Source organism: Biomphalaria glabrata, chromosome 11 (assembly GCF_947242115.1).
Source record: "Biomphalaria glabrata chromosome 11, xgBioGlab47.1, whole genome shotgun sequence".
Taxonomy (NCBI): Eukaryota; Metazoa; Mollusca; class Gastropoda; family Planorbidae; genus Biomphalaria; species Biomphalaria glabrata.
The window spans coordinates 22,698,847-22,715,683 of record NC_074721.1 but is presented as its reverse complement, the minus strand read 5'-3'; the positions used below and the strand labels follow the sequence as shown (position 1 = coordinate 22,715,683).

Sequence of the window (16,837 nt, the reverse complement as noted above, 5' to 3'; positions counted from 1 at the left end):
TTTGTACAGATGAAGGGAGGGGTTACTTGTTACTTGTTTTAGTGGGGGGGGGGGAGGGTGTTGAACTTTTCAAAAGACATTCTCCCGGGGGGAGGTATTGATGGGGGAGGGAGAGGGGTTCACATGTTTGATAAGAGTTGAAAGAAACAGTGACGGGGGTGGTATATATGAATGTTAAATCAAACTTAAGTCAAGAGTGTTGCTCTGTAGATGTCAACTAGACTAGCACTCTACTCGCCTTATGACAAGTGGATACAGGAGTAGGACAATTGCTCAAAATGAGAAGTGGGGCGGGGTTTTAATTAAATATGAACCTATTCTAGGCTTCCTAAGATTCCTTACCAAATGCAATGTCGTGCCCTGGTCAAGGCGTCTATCTGAAAATGTCACTTAGAAAAAAGTTAAACTTTTACATCAATGAGAGATCTGTAGGAAACTAGGAGACAAATCAAGCTTTCAAAGAATGTAACAAATTTACAAAACGAAAGAAACGAACTTTAACTAGAAAAGCAACATGTAAACAATGTTTTTGTACCTGTCTCTAGATCAAAGCCTGATTCTTTAATGTCACAACTCTACGCCAGCCTATATAGTACAGACCAACTTTAGAATAAAAAAAAAACTTTCGGTGCAGGCATGCTCTTCTACAGCCACTAATTGGTTTGGACATTGTCCAGTGACCAGGCTACAATGTCTTTATGACCACTCTGAGATAACGAAAAGTCCATAGCACACACTCGCAGGCAGACTTGGCCAAAGAGCAGAAGAATGGACGAGCCAGCGGGAACAATGAAGGGCGAGAACTCCCCAGTCAGTGACTGCATTGTCTGTGCGTGTGTGTAGGGGACATAAGAGTGAGTAAACAGAACATGGAGATACATCTCAAATGTAAGGGGAGACTATCTCAACTCTGATTACTGCTAGATAGAGTTCTGTTTCCCCAAATCGTGGACCGAGAGGCTGATAAGATAGGTTAATAAAGCGTGTCCTGTCTATTGTAGTCTCGAAGTCTTCAGAACAGGATGACAAGTTACACTTTTTGTTTTTGAAATACCCCTGTTCAAGTCACTCCTACATAGACCTAGGAGCCATGAGCCTGAACAACTGATCTCCAAAATGTCTAAAGATTTTTCTGGAGATTTAACACTTCATGTATTTCGCAGAGGAAAGAATTACTAGCTCGTTGGCCATAAAGGGAAAACACTAGTTTAACCGTTATAATATTTCAAAATAAAAAATAAATCTAAATTTGGCTTGACTAGAATTGGAAAAACAAACCAACCAACATGGCGGAGTCATCCTGAGTGTTCCGATAACAGAGTAAATGTAACGTTGGTTCAATGTGGTTGAAAGAATATCTAAGCTTGACTAGTACATGTCTACGTAAATCAAATAGAGAGTATAGATCTAGGATGTAGAGAGAGAGAGAGAGAGAGAGAGAGAGAGAGAGATCTAGTATGTAGAGAGAGAGATCTAGGATGTAGAGAGAGAGAGAGAGATCTAGGATGTAGAGAGAGATCTAGAATGGAGAGAGAGATCTATGATGTAGAGAGAGAGATCTAGGATGCAGGGAGAGATCTATGATGAAGAGAGAGAGAGAGAGAGATCTAGGATGGAGAAAGAGATCTAGGATGGAGAGAGACCTAGGATGGAGAGAGACCTAGGGGTCAAGATATTTACTAATTTATTGTTTATTTAGATAAGATAAGAATTTTTATTGCTCTAATCAAATGGAAATTTAGTTTGACTACAACTGACTACTTCAGTGTAATTACTGTAACAATAACAAAATATATGCAAATACAAACAGCATTCACAATAAAACACATACTTCGGGTTTGTTTTTAAATCTGAAATTGCAAGAACCATGTACAAAGAAAATGTATAGTTTCAGATAATTATATAACATCTTTACAGTCTTTATTTGCTTGATATGTTTTCTATTATTTGGAATAAAAACTTGAATTTCATTCCTTTACAGTCACGTTGGTTGTTTGAATTTAAAATAATTGAATACATTTAATAAAGTTGAAATGTTTTGTGGCTTCGTCTAGAAAGAAGATGGGAGAAACTGTCGTGTGTTAGGATCAATGTCTGTGTACTTCTTGTGTACTTCATAAGTAAAATAAGTTTTAACTGGAACGAAATGTGAGTCTTTACAAGATCTTCTAATATTGCATGAATGCAAGAAACTTTCCAATTAGTCTCTTGAGAGAAATCACTGCAGTAGTGGAACATTAGATTAGAAACTATTCTTGATTCTATCCCACCAATGAGAGCATGTATATACAAGTCAAGATCAACATTGCGATGTTAAATTCAACTTGAAAGTTAGTTTCTGTTTTTAGTGTTTCAGCGGTCATTGTTGTCAAATCGTAGAATGTTTCAATTTTATCTCAGACAAACACATTGTAGTGGACACAGGATGTCCTGGTGACCAAATAAATACACAAATCGTGTTCAATATACTTTTAAAACCAGTTTTGAAGGGAGGTAACTTTATCTGAGCAACGTTATCTATTTGTCTGTATTAACTCCCTCAATCGTACAAGAAAACTGTCTCTCCTTGTTGAAGGACACATCTACACACCCACCCAGACGACACATTTACAGACCTACTAAAACGGAACATCTTAAAACCTTTCAGACGATAATCTACAACCTACCAGGACGACACATATACACACCTACCAGGACGATATATCTACACACTTACAAGAACGACACTTCTACACACCTGCCAAGACGACACTTCTACACACCTGCCAAGACGACACTTCTACACACCTGCCAAGACGACACTTCTACACATCTGCCAAGACGACACTTCTACACACCTGCCATGACGACACTTCTACAAACCTACCCAGACACACACCTACATAAACCTACCCAGACGACTAATCAAGAGATTACAACACAGTCTAAGCAGACTACTTATCAAGAAACAGTCTAACCAGACGACGTATCAAGAGACAGTCTAACCAGACGACTTATCAAGAGACAGGCTAACCAAACGACTTATCAAGAAACAGTCTAACCAGACGACGTATCAAGAGACAGTCTAACCAGACGACTTATCAAGAGACAGTCTAAGCAGACGACTTATCAAGAGACAGTCTAACCTGACGACTTATCAAGAGACAGTCTAACCAGACGACTTATCAAGAGACAGTTTAACCAGACTACTTATCAAGAGACAGTCAAACCAGACGACTTATCAAGAGACAGGCTAACCAGACGATTTATCAAGAGACAGTCTAACCAGACGACCTATCAAGAGACAAGCTAAGCAGACTACTTATTAAGAGACAGTTTAACCAGACGACCTATCAAGAGACAAGCTAAGCAGACTACTTATTAAGAGACAGTTTAACCAGACGACTTATCAAGAGACAAGTTAACCAGACGACGTATCAAGAGACAGTCTAACCAGACGACGTATCAAGAGACAGTCTAACCAGACGACGTATCAAGAGACAGTATAAGCAGACGACTTATCAAGAGACAGTCTAACCTGACGACTTATCAAGAGACAGTCAAACCAGACGACTTATCAAGAGACAGTCTAAGCAGACTACTTATCAAGAGACAGTCTAAGCAGACTACTTATCAAGAGGCAGTCTAACCAGACGACCTATCAAGAGACAAGCTAAGCAGACTACTTATCAAGAGACAGTTTAACCAGACGACTTATCAAGAGACAAGTTAACCAGACTACTTATCAAGAGACAGTTTAACCAGTCTAAGCAGACGACTTGTCAAGAGACAGTCTAACCAGACGACTTATCGACAGTCTAACCAGACGACTTATCGACAGTCTAACCAGACGACCTATCATGAGACAGTCTAAGCAGACGACTTATCAAGAGACAGTCTAAGCAAATGACTTATCAAGAGACAGTCTAAGCAGACGACTTATCAAGAGACAGTCTAAGCAGACGACTTATCAAGAGACAGTCTAACCAGACGACCTATCATGAGACAGTCTAAGCAGACGACTTATCAAGAGACAGTCTAAGCAGACGACTTATCAAGAGATAGTCTAAGCTCAACTTTGTGAAACACAAGACGAGAAGAACGGATTTGATAGAAGAACGTTTTAATTTACGAGCTACACAAATAAACTTTTTATACTAGAAATACACAGTTCATATGTAATATAAAATATAGTATAAAATGTATAAAATTTATATAAGGATTGTGCTATACCTTGTATATGTAATATATACTATTTAATACGTGATATATAAATCGCACTATGTTATATAAATGGAGGTGTGGTGCCTGAAAACTGGGATTTGAACTAGAGTCCACTGAGTCTACCCAACTCTAATGAATGCCTGACATTTGTTGGGGATAAATGTTGGCCCCATGATACCTTTATTAACTGTGGTCCACAGATGAGTCACTGGAACATTAAGTCTGAGAGGGAAACTTGACTTTGACTAATATCTAATACGCAGCATGCAGTATAGAATGTATTCTGTACTAAATACAGTGTAAGATGTGTTAAAGTTTATGTCAAAACTTGCTGATGAGAGAATTGCCTCTTATTATATAAGTACATTTGAAAGGTAGGATGACCTCTTTTAAAACTGACATGACTTGATAGATAACACTGACTCAGTGACATGGTTTTAATAAACTGTAGGATTTAAAAAAACAAACAAAAAAAAAAAAAAGCAAACTATATAAAAGTGTATAAAATACAAAACTTACTATGCGAATCCATCCTCAAAGGGCATGGCCCACATATTGGAGACAAACATGGCTCTTTCAAATGTGAGCACACTTTGGATTGAACTCGTGGAAATGTACACAAACACTTGCTTGAAGGATGTTCTAGATACTGTTGTTGATATCAATACACGATAGATTGGATTGTTTTTAAACTAGGATGTCTCCACACCCTAGATCCAGCTGAGATAAGAACATTCCAACAAACTTGAAAACTAAAGCCTAAAATAAAGTCTACTAGCTCAACAAATTGAAAACTTGTAACCACCTCATAAAAATCTAGATAACTCTACATATATAATATGTCATTGCAGTGGAATAGATAAAAAAAAAAATGAAACTTATATCTAGCCAGGAACCAAAGGCAAAGGACTTTTAGAAAAATGAATTTTCAATAATTTATTAGGATTAAAATAGCTCGCGCTTCTGTAGTCATGAAGAGAAGTGGATGCAAGAATTTGATTAAATTAAGTAGAAGGCAATGTGAACGTTTTTAATGAAGAGGTCTAAGATATTTACAAAATACAAATGTCACTGCTGGGTTTGCAGACACAAGAAAGGCAAGTGTAAGTTACTAGTTGTCTCCCTTATTTCAAGACCAAAGTGTTGAACCTGAACTCTTCAGCTTGAAGGTTTGGAAACATTTTCTTCGGATGTTCAAATATCACTTCTTTTTGTGTCTACATAGTAAATAGAACTGTTTTTACATGATACATTATTAAACGTTCTACCTTTCTGTACGTCGTCAAATGGACTACGCTGTGTCTAACTAAAGGTAGGTTGTGTCAATAAGAGGTATACGAGCACACAGTCTGCGTTCTGTCTTGTTCTAAGACTGATGTGTTCAATTGTTATCTCTGTGACAATGGTCTTGTTTGAACACATTGCTGATCGGATGGAAGTTATCAAACATTTGATAACACAGATGACAAGTAGGTCACCAAAGTTGGCACACTTTAAAACAACAGACTGACTGGAAGATGACATTTGGGGGAGGGGAAAAAACACACACACACTCAACATTTCTTGTCGGCAGTTTTTTTTATTTTCTTTAATGAATGGTCTCTATGCTATTTTTGTTTTAAACTTCGGTTCTTCAATTTTATTTCATACAAGTAAGTTTGGCTCAGTTAAAAAAACAAATATTTTTTTTTGTACAAAGTTTCTTGTCTTGTTGCAATGATTCGAAGTGAGGGTGGGATGTGCTCGTTAACATAATATTATTTTATCATTAGAACTCTTCTGATCGTTAGACGTATGGGTAACTTACAGCACGAATAAACTATAGAGCACAGCTTGGTGAGTCCAGTCTTGTATTCTGTGTCCAGCCTGTTGCTTGGTGAGTCCAGTCTTGTAGTCTATGTCCAGCCTGTTGTTTGGTGAGTCCAGTCTTGTAGTCTATGTCCTCGATGTGTCTAGAATGTGTCAGCTATTTATTGACATTGTGTCTACATTGTGTCTAAACTAACTCTACACTTTCGGAGTCTTTTCTGTCTATTTATTTCCCTAACTTTATGTTAATCTCTCTATCTTTCTGTCTATTTCTCTTATCTACAAACTAATCTCAATGGAACTCTAGAAACTGTTCAATCTTCGTTCAACATTACAATATGTGTGATAACAAGTTAGATTAGGCACAGTGTTTCAAGTCTGACAATACTATTCAGACATTACACCCACCGCCTCTGTGTGATTCGGAACATATTAGGCCAATTATCTGTCCCTTAATAAAGACCATGAGCTGCAAGAGACAATCTAGTTTACAAGAAATTAGCTAAACTAGTCTACTACCAATGACTATATGAGCTAAACTAGACTACTACCAATGACTATATGAGCTAAACTAGACTACTACCAATGACAATATGAGCTAAACTAGTCTACTACCAATGACTATATGAGCTAAACTTGTTCTACTGCTAATGTTATACTTTCAATACATGAGTTGGTAGAAAGTACAGATTTATCCAGACATAAAATTAGTTTCCACTGTATATGAAGCAAAGGCCTTACAATTAGAAATATATCTACAAACTGTCCAAGTGATCACCAAGAAAATGTCCATTTGGTCAAGAATGTAATATCCACTCTGTGAGGAAAACAAGGTTCATTCACTGTCCACACTCAAGAAGAAATGGTCCTAAAACAACGCCCCCTTGTCAGGCTGTGTAATCAAGTCTTTGTTTCAATCCAACTCGGTGCTTGGTATCAGCTTTCAACAATCTACACCTTTATCTTATCGCTCTACTTAGGCTTTGTGTGCAGGTCCGGACTAGAGGACCGTCAACGTTGCTGGAGAAAGTAGTCCGCTATTGTTGGACTACGGACCTGGGAGGAACTGTACACATTGTCACATACTCAGAACATATCAAACCTGTGAGAAGGGGACGTTGTCTCTCTACTTATGTTTTGTTAGCTTATGTTCCGAAGTCATTCATTATGTTTTCCCTCGACTTGAAATCGCACGCTATCTTTAATCTTTGTCTGACCTCTGACCTTGCTGATAAACCAAGACTATGAAGGGAGAGGGTAGGGCTATCCGTACCACATTGTTGACTGGTTGAAAAAGAAACTTTTGGCGCATAACAACAAGCTCACTGGCCTACACAAACGTTACGAGTAGTACTACACTGGATGCCCATAGTGTGCCAGGGCGACATTTCTTAGTCACATCCATTGGTTCTTGACTTTTGAAACGTTCTGGCCGATGTGTACACAACTTGTACGTACACAAATGGCAGGTCCAGTGTTACATGATGTTCCTCAGATTGTACGTACACAAATGGCAGGTCCAGTGTTACATGATGTTCCTCAGATTGTACGTACACAAATGGCAGGTCCAGTGTTACATGATGTTCCTCAGATTGACAGAGGATGATTAGTGAGTGATACAGAGATGCACAAGACACTTAAAAGTACACGAATACATAGAACATTTCATACTACTGAACAATTCACCCTTCAAGACATAGCGTTCAATGGATCACATGCTAGGGTCAAAGGTTATCAAGGTGCTAAGGTTGTCAAGGGTCAAAGGTTGTCAAGGGTCTAAGGTTGTCAAGGGTCTCAGTTTGTCAAGGGTCTAAGGTTGTCAAGGGTCTAAGGTTGTCAAGGGTGTCATCCAGCTGACTTTCTTACCAATGACCTGTAACTGGTGACCCGACAAAATAGCGCCAGACAAAATAGGGCGGATTAATCTATAATGTTTTTAAAAGTACCAGATTTTAATAAGTGAATTTCCTGGGCAGCATTTTGTGTTGAGGTCTTCAATATTATTAGATCTAGATGTATGCCATATTTGTAGCAGAGGAAGTGAGTACATTAACATTTTATTTCATTCACCCTTTCCCCCAATGCTTAAAATGCATTACTTGCTAACAAAACAAATATGTTTTTAAAATATCGTGACCCTGTTCAAGGACTAGGTATATGTTGATGTGTGTGTTACACATGTGTGTTATAAGTCTAATACAAAATCTTGATTATCTGAGGCATCTTTCTTTAATCAAACCAGAGCGTCTTTTGCAGCAACATTGGCAAACTTGGTTGTGTCAGACTGAAGATGGCGGTCACTTATCTCCTCCACCTGCCCATTTCTGCCTTCGAAGAACTAAATGATGCTCGGTCAGATATAGAGAATTTGTTTGACTATTGGGAGCACAATTATATTGGTCGCCAGAGACGAAACCGCAGAGTGACTCCAAGATTTCTGATAGCATTATGGAATGTTAGAGATTGTGTGCAGGACAATGTACCACGAACAAACAATTCAGGGGAGGGATGGCTTCATGCATTTCCTCCCCCTCCCCTTTACATGTCTACAAGTTAATCTCTCTCTTCCTCCGAGAACAGGAGAAGAAGATTCTAATGTACAATGCTGGAGAACGAAGTAAAGCTGCAAGCAAGACAAAGTACCTCCAACTAAACAGACGTCTTGCAGCTATATTGCCAACGTACGAAAACATGCCACTGATGGAGATGAGTTTCTACATGACATTATATACAATTTAACTTTGTGAAAGTTTGTGTGTGTGTGTGTAAATCTGACAAGTATAAAAGTATCTTAATGAGTTTTCAAGTGCACTTTTGGAATAGAAATAAATGTATTATTTTGACATCTCTTATTGAGCTTATTATAATTCTTGCATGCTGTAATGCATGTTTATATTTTAAGATATCTAAAGTGTTTCCTGCAAAATGACTGAAAAATAATGCTAATATTAAAATAAAATAAAAATATTGGCTCTATTCATATTTACAATACCTAAAGTAGTTCTTACAAAATGATAATAATATTTTCTTTGCGCTATTATGGCCACATTGTGGTGGCATTGTCACTATTTAACCTTTTATGCTCGGCGACCCCTTTTTACAATCCCTCACTTAGCCGCGACCCCCGCCCCCCGCACACACACACAGCAATAGAAGAATAGACAATAACAATCCATTTTTTCAATGGTCTTTGGCGACCCCCGGCAAATCGTCAATCGACCCCCAAGGGGGTCGCGACTCAGGTTGAGAACCCCTGAACTATATGGAGCCAGTTTTGTTCTTTGTTAGCCTATCCAAACTAAGACTTGCAAAGTTTAGCAACAAGAATTTTTGCGTTCATAAAATAAATCAAGATGCATCAAAGTAATTTTTGTGTGTCTGGCTTTCGTCCGAATAAAAGTATCCATCCATCCCAGTGGCGCTACAGCCCATGGAGGGCTCTGGCCTGCTTCAACACATCCTTCCATTCAGATCTCTTCTGGGCATTTCGTCTCCACGCCCTAACCCCAAGCTGATGCAGATCTGCTTCCACATCACCAATCCATCGCATTCGAGGTCTGCTTTTGGGTCGCCTGCCTTTTCGCTCCTCTGGTATCTGACTTTCTTTCAAGGTGACCTGCCCAACGTAATCCGTTCTTTTTCTATTTCGTTCACTATTGGTGGGTCTTCATACAATTGATATAACTCATCTTCCTCATGGCTAGTGCGTGTCCTCCACCCTGTTTCATCCTGTATGGCACCATAGATTTTCCTGAGGATTTTCCGTTCCCAAGTATTACATACATTTATCAGATGTCTTAGTCAGTGTCCAGGTTTCACTTGCATACATTGCTGCTAGTCTTATTATGGTTTTGTATATTAAGAATAAAAGTATAGGCACTGATTAAATAAGTTCTAAGTAAAATTTCTCCGTGGAGTCAGAAACATTAGGGCCGCAACTTAATTGTGTGTGTGTTCCATGGTTGTGCAAGTATGATAAATACAAATGTTTGAGAGTTGGGTTAAATCTAATCGGTGTGTTGAGTTTCTGCAATCTGTGATCTGTTGGTATTCTACAACGAAAGATATGGGTGACACTTCAAGCTGAAGTATAGCGCTAGAGGGGAGATAACATGATGGAAAAAAGGGTCCATTAAGAAAAAGGTCAAATTCACGAGTTACCATTCCTTACAACGAATAGCGGCACCTGACGTGGCTGAAATGTAAACGCTTATAGCTAGTAACAGATTTCACAGCTTCGTGAATGAAGTACAAAGGACATTGACAGAGAGAATCTATGGATGGCACTGAAGATGTTCTACGTATGGATAGTACTGAAGATGTTCTATGTTCATTAGGAACGCAGTTTACTACGGAAGTTCCATCACAGTTTTAAAGGTTGGTTTCTTAAGATGACCGAGACGGCAATCAGAGAAGTGCAATTACTATAGAGGTCAGGGAACTATAAAGGACAGTACTGCATATTAGAGATGGGAAACGAACCGAACTCGAACCTCACTTACGACCGAACCGAACCCGAACTTTAAAACTGATCGGTACGATCCGAACCGAACGAACTGTCCTTACATTGACCGAACTGAATCAAAGATTTTGCAATATTTTTTAGTAAGAAAACAAACTACAAACTTAGTTTCAATGCGATGATTGAACAGTTATTTTTAATGTTTGGAAAACTCATCTGGATTATTCTAGGTCGTCTTTTTTTGATTCACGGCAAACGGTACAGTAACATCTGATATTTGTGTGTTAATGGCATGGGAGAGTGGGAGAAACGAAAAGTAGACTCTGAATGTAGTAGGAAAAGTTGGACACATCTTTTTATGGAGCAGGAACATAAGTCAGTATTTTGTATTGGTATAGAGCTGTTTGTGGCTGTTTTTAAAGAATGTAACTTTAAACTGCATTATCAAATCGAAAAAATAAAAAAAATGTTGCAGCATTCTTAGTTTGAGCCACCAAGACAAAATGTTGCAGCATTCTTAGTTTGAGCCACCAAGACAAAATGTTGCAGCATTCTTAGTTTGAGCCACCAAGACAAAATGTTGCAGCATTCTTAGTTTGAGCCACCAAGACAAAATGTTGCAGCATTCTTAGTTTGAGCCACCAAGACAAAATATTGCAGCATTCTTAGTTTGAGCCACCAAGACAAAATGTTGCAGCATTCTTAGTTTGAGCCACCAAGACAAAATGTTGCAGCATTCTTAGTTTGAGCCACCAAGACAAAATGTTGCAGCATTCTTAGTTTGAGCCACCAAGACAAAATGTTGCAGCATTCTTAGTTTGAGCCACCAAGACAAAATGTTGCAGCATTCTTAGTTTGAGCCACCAAGACAAAATGTTGCAGCATTCTTAGTTTGAGCCACCAAGACAAAATGGCTAAGAAACGCACAGAGATTAGACTATTTCCCAAGAAGAGACAAGAAAATGAGTCGGCGGTAAGGGCATGGTACACAGTTGGTCACATTTTAAATAGTGAAATGAAGTCTTAAGTGATGGAAGAAATGTGTCATGAAAATAAGAATGCAGTTCAAGCCACCACTCGTTTTCATAATTAAAAACAAGAGATAGAGCTGAAGAGCTGGAAATGTTTAGGCCTACCATTAGCGCCGACATATCTGATAGCGTTCAACTCTTGCTAGTTGTTCGCAGTACTAAAAGCAATTTTTAAACCACAGAAAAGATATATGCTATGAGGAACATACATTGTCACCACCACTGGCTAAAACCTGTTTAAAGAAGCTTCATACATCATGAAGGAGGAGGCTTCTTTCCTTTGGGAGAAATTAGTGGAGTGGCTACCGCCAGAAGTATGGCTGGATGACATAGCGAACTGGCAGCAAGGCCCTGTAGAACTGTATTTCGGCAGGCCCTGTAGAACTGTATTTCGGCAGGCCCTGTAGAACTGTATTTCGGCAGGCCCTGTAGAACCCATTCTCTGTTCAAGTAGAAATTGGGCACAATGATTCATTGTCAATGGCAAAACATGAATCAATAAAACATTTACCAATTAATCATAATTAATTAATTTTGTTAAAAATAGAAAATGCACTAAGCTAAGGTGAGATAAGCCTTGTAATCTGAGAATTAGGTCGCTAAAAAGTTGAAACTAAACCAAGCCAGAGGGAGTTGATATAAGTTTTGTAACAAGGGAAATAGACACAACCAAACTAGACATACAATACTTTTTAATAAAGACAATCCGTCCTTTAGGAAGACGATGGTTGTCTCTGAATATTTGACTCTCAATAACTAATGAATGATGGAGTGAAACAAAAAAATGAATCCCCCCCCCCAGCCCCATTTGCCCTCCCCACATCCTGATTAAACGTATGTCTAAATCTTCTCAGAGTCAGAGTATATAGAATTCTAATGATAGACCTATAGATCTAGACTTAGAAGAGGAGCATTAAAGTCTGTCATTAATACGGGGAGGCGCTGTGGCTTCCGAACCGAGCGCGCTCGTCTTCCGTACTGGGGGTCCCGAGTTAGAATCCTGGGATTTTTAATCTCGTGATCTTTAGTCCAGCCAGCTCTAATGTGTACCTGACATTAGTTGGGGAAAAGTAAAGGCAGTCGGTCGTTGTGCTGGCCACATGAGAGCGTCGATAACCATGGGTCACAGAAACAGAGGACCTCCAGATTGCCAGGTCTGAAATTGGAAATTTACTTTTTAGCGGCCTCCTAAAGGGGAAAAGACGCTATTAGTTTTGTGTGGAGTGTCCGTCCGTTCCGTTTAGATCTCGTAAACTAGAAAAGACAGTGAAAATCCGACATCACAATATTTTAGACCATTCAAAGTTCTGATGCAACGACTACTTTTTTCTTTTCTGAAAGCGAAAAATCAAATTTTTAAAATCAGTTATACAAGCAGTTTGTTTCATAAAAATACACCACTTTTACAACTATCCACTATTAATAATAACAAACACGAAGGCTCTATAGTAGGGGTAACCATTATACACCATATTTTGAACACATTTATGCAAATGGTTTTAGTTTTTTGTCAAATAACTTTTTTTTTACGTTTGTATTGCTCAGTGAAGTCAGTTCTGTCCTACTCACTACTACATTGACACACAAAAATGTTTACTTTTTTTTAAAGAGAAAAAATCTATTTAGTATGCATATAAGTTGGACATAATTTAAAACAACAATTAATAAATAGTTTTTTCATATTATCGCGTGAACTGCATCGCTATGGCACTAGAATGGAACAATTAAGGACTGTTTTTTTCTTGAGGATTTCAATAAGAGATTGACCTTTACAAAACAATTATATTAATTAGATATTCATTATAAGACACCAGTTAGGCCAGGTTCACATACAACTTCAATAAGAGATTGACCTTTACAAAACAATTATATTAATTATAATATATTAATTATCATTATAAGACATTATAAGTTAGGCCAGGTTCACATCTAACTTCACATTCACTTTGACATCTCCTTTCGTCTGCTGGACCGTCGTTTCCACACAAACTGTCTTTGTAACCTTGTTTTAATGCAGAAACTGTCACATTTCTAAGATAATCATGAGAGCCGTTTTCGAGCAAGTTGTTTTGTTTTTTAAAGTAGTTTTTATATTTTACGTGTGTGTTTAGTTTCAGTTTGTTTAGAAGGTTAGAAGGTTACTTTCAATATATTATATATATATATATATATATATATATATATATATATATATATATATATATATATATATATATATAGAGAGAGAGAGAGAGAGAGAGAGAGAGAGAGAGAGAGAGAGAGAGAGAGAGAGAGGGGGGGAGGGAAAAGAGATACGGAGGGAGGGAGGGAAAAAGAGAGAGAGGGAAAGAAAGAGAGATGGGGGAGGGAAAGAGAGAGAGGGAAAGAGAGAGAGAGAGAGAGTTTTTATATTAAATTCACTGATTATGTCTTCATTGCTAGCATCACTATCTTGGTCTTATATTGTACACTTCAAATAATTTGGACCAAATGAGTACATAACTTGATATAGTTGTCATTTATTCAATGGCTTCATATGTTGCATGAAGAGACTTTCTATGTTTGTATTTAATAACCTGTAGTTTTGTTATCTTTCTTTTGTATTCACATCCATGAGACTCTCTGTCTGTAAGTTAGTTAGTGAACTCTATGTATACACCTCTGACAGATTTGACAACTATTCAAAACACTTTGAATATTGGTAAATTAATGTTGGTGTTTGGCCTCATCTTTTTCTATATCTTCCTAATTGACTTGTGTGGTTTGAACCAGTCTGTATTTAGTTGTTGAAAGTTGATTTGGATTACACGTCAACAGAAAGTAAACATTTCTTTGTGAGGTACAACGTGCCTGAACACTCCACTCCATAAAATAGATGCCTGCTCTAGGCTGGGAGAAATAAGGGGAGACTAATAATGTAAGCTTTCCTAACGCTCTACACAGAAAGGGACATAACTCTTGGATTTTACTGCAAGTACCAGTCCAACAATTTTTTTTTAGTTTCTGCTTTGCACTCCAAGACCCAGACTAGACGTGGAGTACGGTCTTCTTAAAGTCAGTGAAGGTCATTTCCTGGAAGTGCTCTCCTGGACTTTAAGCATCACTTCATGTCTTTTTGTAGTCAGTATCTGAACTGGCATGGCTTTTAGAGGTGTGGCTAGAGGTATAGCTGGCATGGCTTTTAGAGGTGTGGCTAGAGGTATAGCTGGCATGGCTTTTAGAGGTGTGGCTAGAGGTATAGCTGGCATGGCTTTTAGAGGTGTGGCTAGAGGTATAGCTGGCATGACTTTAAGAGGTGTGGCTAGAGGTATAGTTGGCATGGCTTTTAGAGGTGTGGCTAGAGGTATAGCTGGCATGGCTTTTAGAGGTGTGGCTAGAGGTATAGCTGGCATGGCTTTTAGAGGTGTGGCTAGAGGTATAGTTGGCATGTACAGAAAGAGAGAGAGAGAGAGAGCCAAGGAGAAAGGAAGGTATGTAGAGAGAGAAAGAGACAAGGAGAAAGGAAGGTATGTACAGAGGGAGAGAGAGAGACAAGGAGAAAGGAAGGTATGTACAGAGGGAGAGAGACAAGGAGAAAGGAAGGTATGTACAGAGAGAGAGACAAGGAGAAAGGAAGGTATGTACAGAGAGAGAGAGACAAGGAGAAAGGAAGGTATGTACAGAGAGAGAGAGACAAGGAGAAAGGAAGGTATGTAAAGAGAAAAGAGAGAGAGAGACAAGGAGAAAGGAAGGTATGTACAGAGGGAGAGACAAGGAGAAAGGAAGGTATGTACAGAGGGAGAGAGACAAGGAGAAAGGAAGGTATGTACAGAGAGAGAGACAAGGAGAAAGGAAGGTATGTACAGAGAGAGAGAGAGACAAGGAGAAAGGAAGGTATGTACAGAGGGAGAGAGACAAGGAGAAAGGAAGGTATGTACAGAGGGAGAGAGACAAGGAGAAAGGAAGGTATGTACAGAGAGAGAGAGACAAGGAGAAAGGAAGGTATGTACAGAGAGAGAGAGACAAGGAGAAAGGAGGGTATGTAAAGAGAAAAGAGAGAGAGAGACAAGCAGAAAGGAAGGTATGTACAGAGAGAGAGAGACAAGGAGAAAGGAAGGTATGTAAAGAGAAAAGAGAGAGAGAGACAAGCAGAAAGGAAGGTATGTACAGAGAGAGAGAGAGAGACAAGGAGAAAGGAAGGTATGTACAGAGGGAGAGAGACAAGGAGAAAGGAAGGTATGTACAGAGAGAGAGAGAGACAACTAGAAAGGAAGGTATTTTCAGAGGGAAAGAGATTGACAAGGAGAAAGGAAGGTATGTACAGAGAGAGAGAGACAAGGAGAAAGGAAGGTATGTACAGAGAGAGAGAGAGACAAGGAGAAAGGAAGGTATGTACAGAGAGAGAGAGACAAGGAGAAAGGAAGGTATGTACAGAGAGAGAGAGACAAGGAGAAAGGAGGGTATGTACAGAGAGAGAGAGAGAGAGACAAGGAGAAATGAAGGTATGTACAGAGGGAGAGAGACAAGGAGAAAGGAAGGTATGTACAGAGAGAGAGAGAGACAACTAGAAAGGAAGGTATTTTCAGAGGGAAAGAGATTGACAAGGAGAAAGGAAGGTATGTACAGAGAGAGAGAGACAAGGAGAAAGGAAGGTATGTACAGAGACAAGGAGAAAGGAAGGTATGTAAAGAGAAAAGAGAGAGAGAGACAAGCAGAAAGGAAGGTATGTACACAGAGAGGGAGAGAGACAAGGAGAAAGGAAGGTATGTACAGAGAGAGAGAGAGAGACAAGGAGAAATGAAGGTATGTACAGAGGGAGAGAGACAAGGAGAAAGGAAGGTATGTACAGAGAGAGAGAGACAACTAGAAAGGAAGGTATTTTCAGAGGGAAAGAGATTGACAAGGAGAAAGGAAGGTATGTACAGAGAGAGAGAGACAAGGAGAAAGGAAGGTATGTACAGAGGAAAAGAGAGAGAAGAAATAAGATACAGACAGATATATTTAACATATTAAAAAATCAGTATGGCCTCCTTCTCTCGTGAAGTGACTATGGATCATCTCAAAGACATGACATGAATGCCTGGGCATTTACTATGGTCGAAATGATGTCACAGTAGCTCCACTCTTTCCACGCAGCTGTATCCAAAGGGACGGCAAGTGCCGATACAGTTTGGGATCAGCAGTGTCGCAGGCTCTGCCAGGGTCAGCACTATGTGTTGCAAACTGCCCAAGTGTCGCCTGCTCACATTGATTGAGCTAATGATTAAACAGTATTAAACACACAAGTCATTCTACAGAATTGAAGCTTTAGAAGTGTGCGCTCATGCGTGTGTGTCGATCTGTTTGGGGGTGCACCCGAAGTTAAAAACATGTA

At 38.9% G+C, this 16,837-nt stretch overlaps 1 protein-coding gene across 22 annotated transcripts in view; it reads right to left on the bottom strand.

The window, feature by feature from the left end:
• The window catches only part of LOC106054873 (poly(rC)-binding protein 3-like), a 370,092-nt gene that overhangs the window by 65,754 nt on the left and 287,501 nt on the right, over nucleotides 1–16,837 (bottom strand). For 4 of the 22 annotated variants that reach the window (XM_056003498.1, XM_056003496.1, XM_056003494.1 and 1 more), the window contains one exon: nucleotides 4,723–4,923. The exons of 2 other annotated variants lie outside the window; for them this stretch is intronic. In XM_056003498.1, coding sequence (XP_055859473.1) covers nucleotides 4,723–4,772 — 50 coding nt within the window. In that variant the 5' untranslated portion in view covers nucleotides 4,773–4,923. 16 more of the 22 variants (XR_008773547.1, XM_056003517.1, XM_056003505.1 and 13 more) reach the window with 11 other exon arrangements.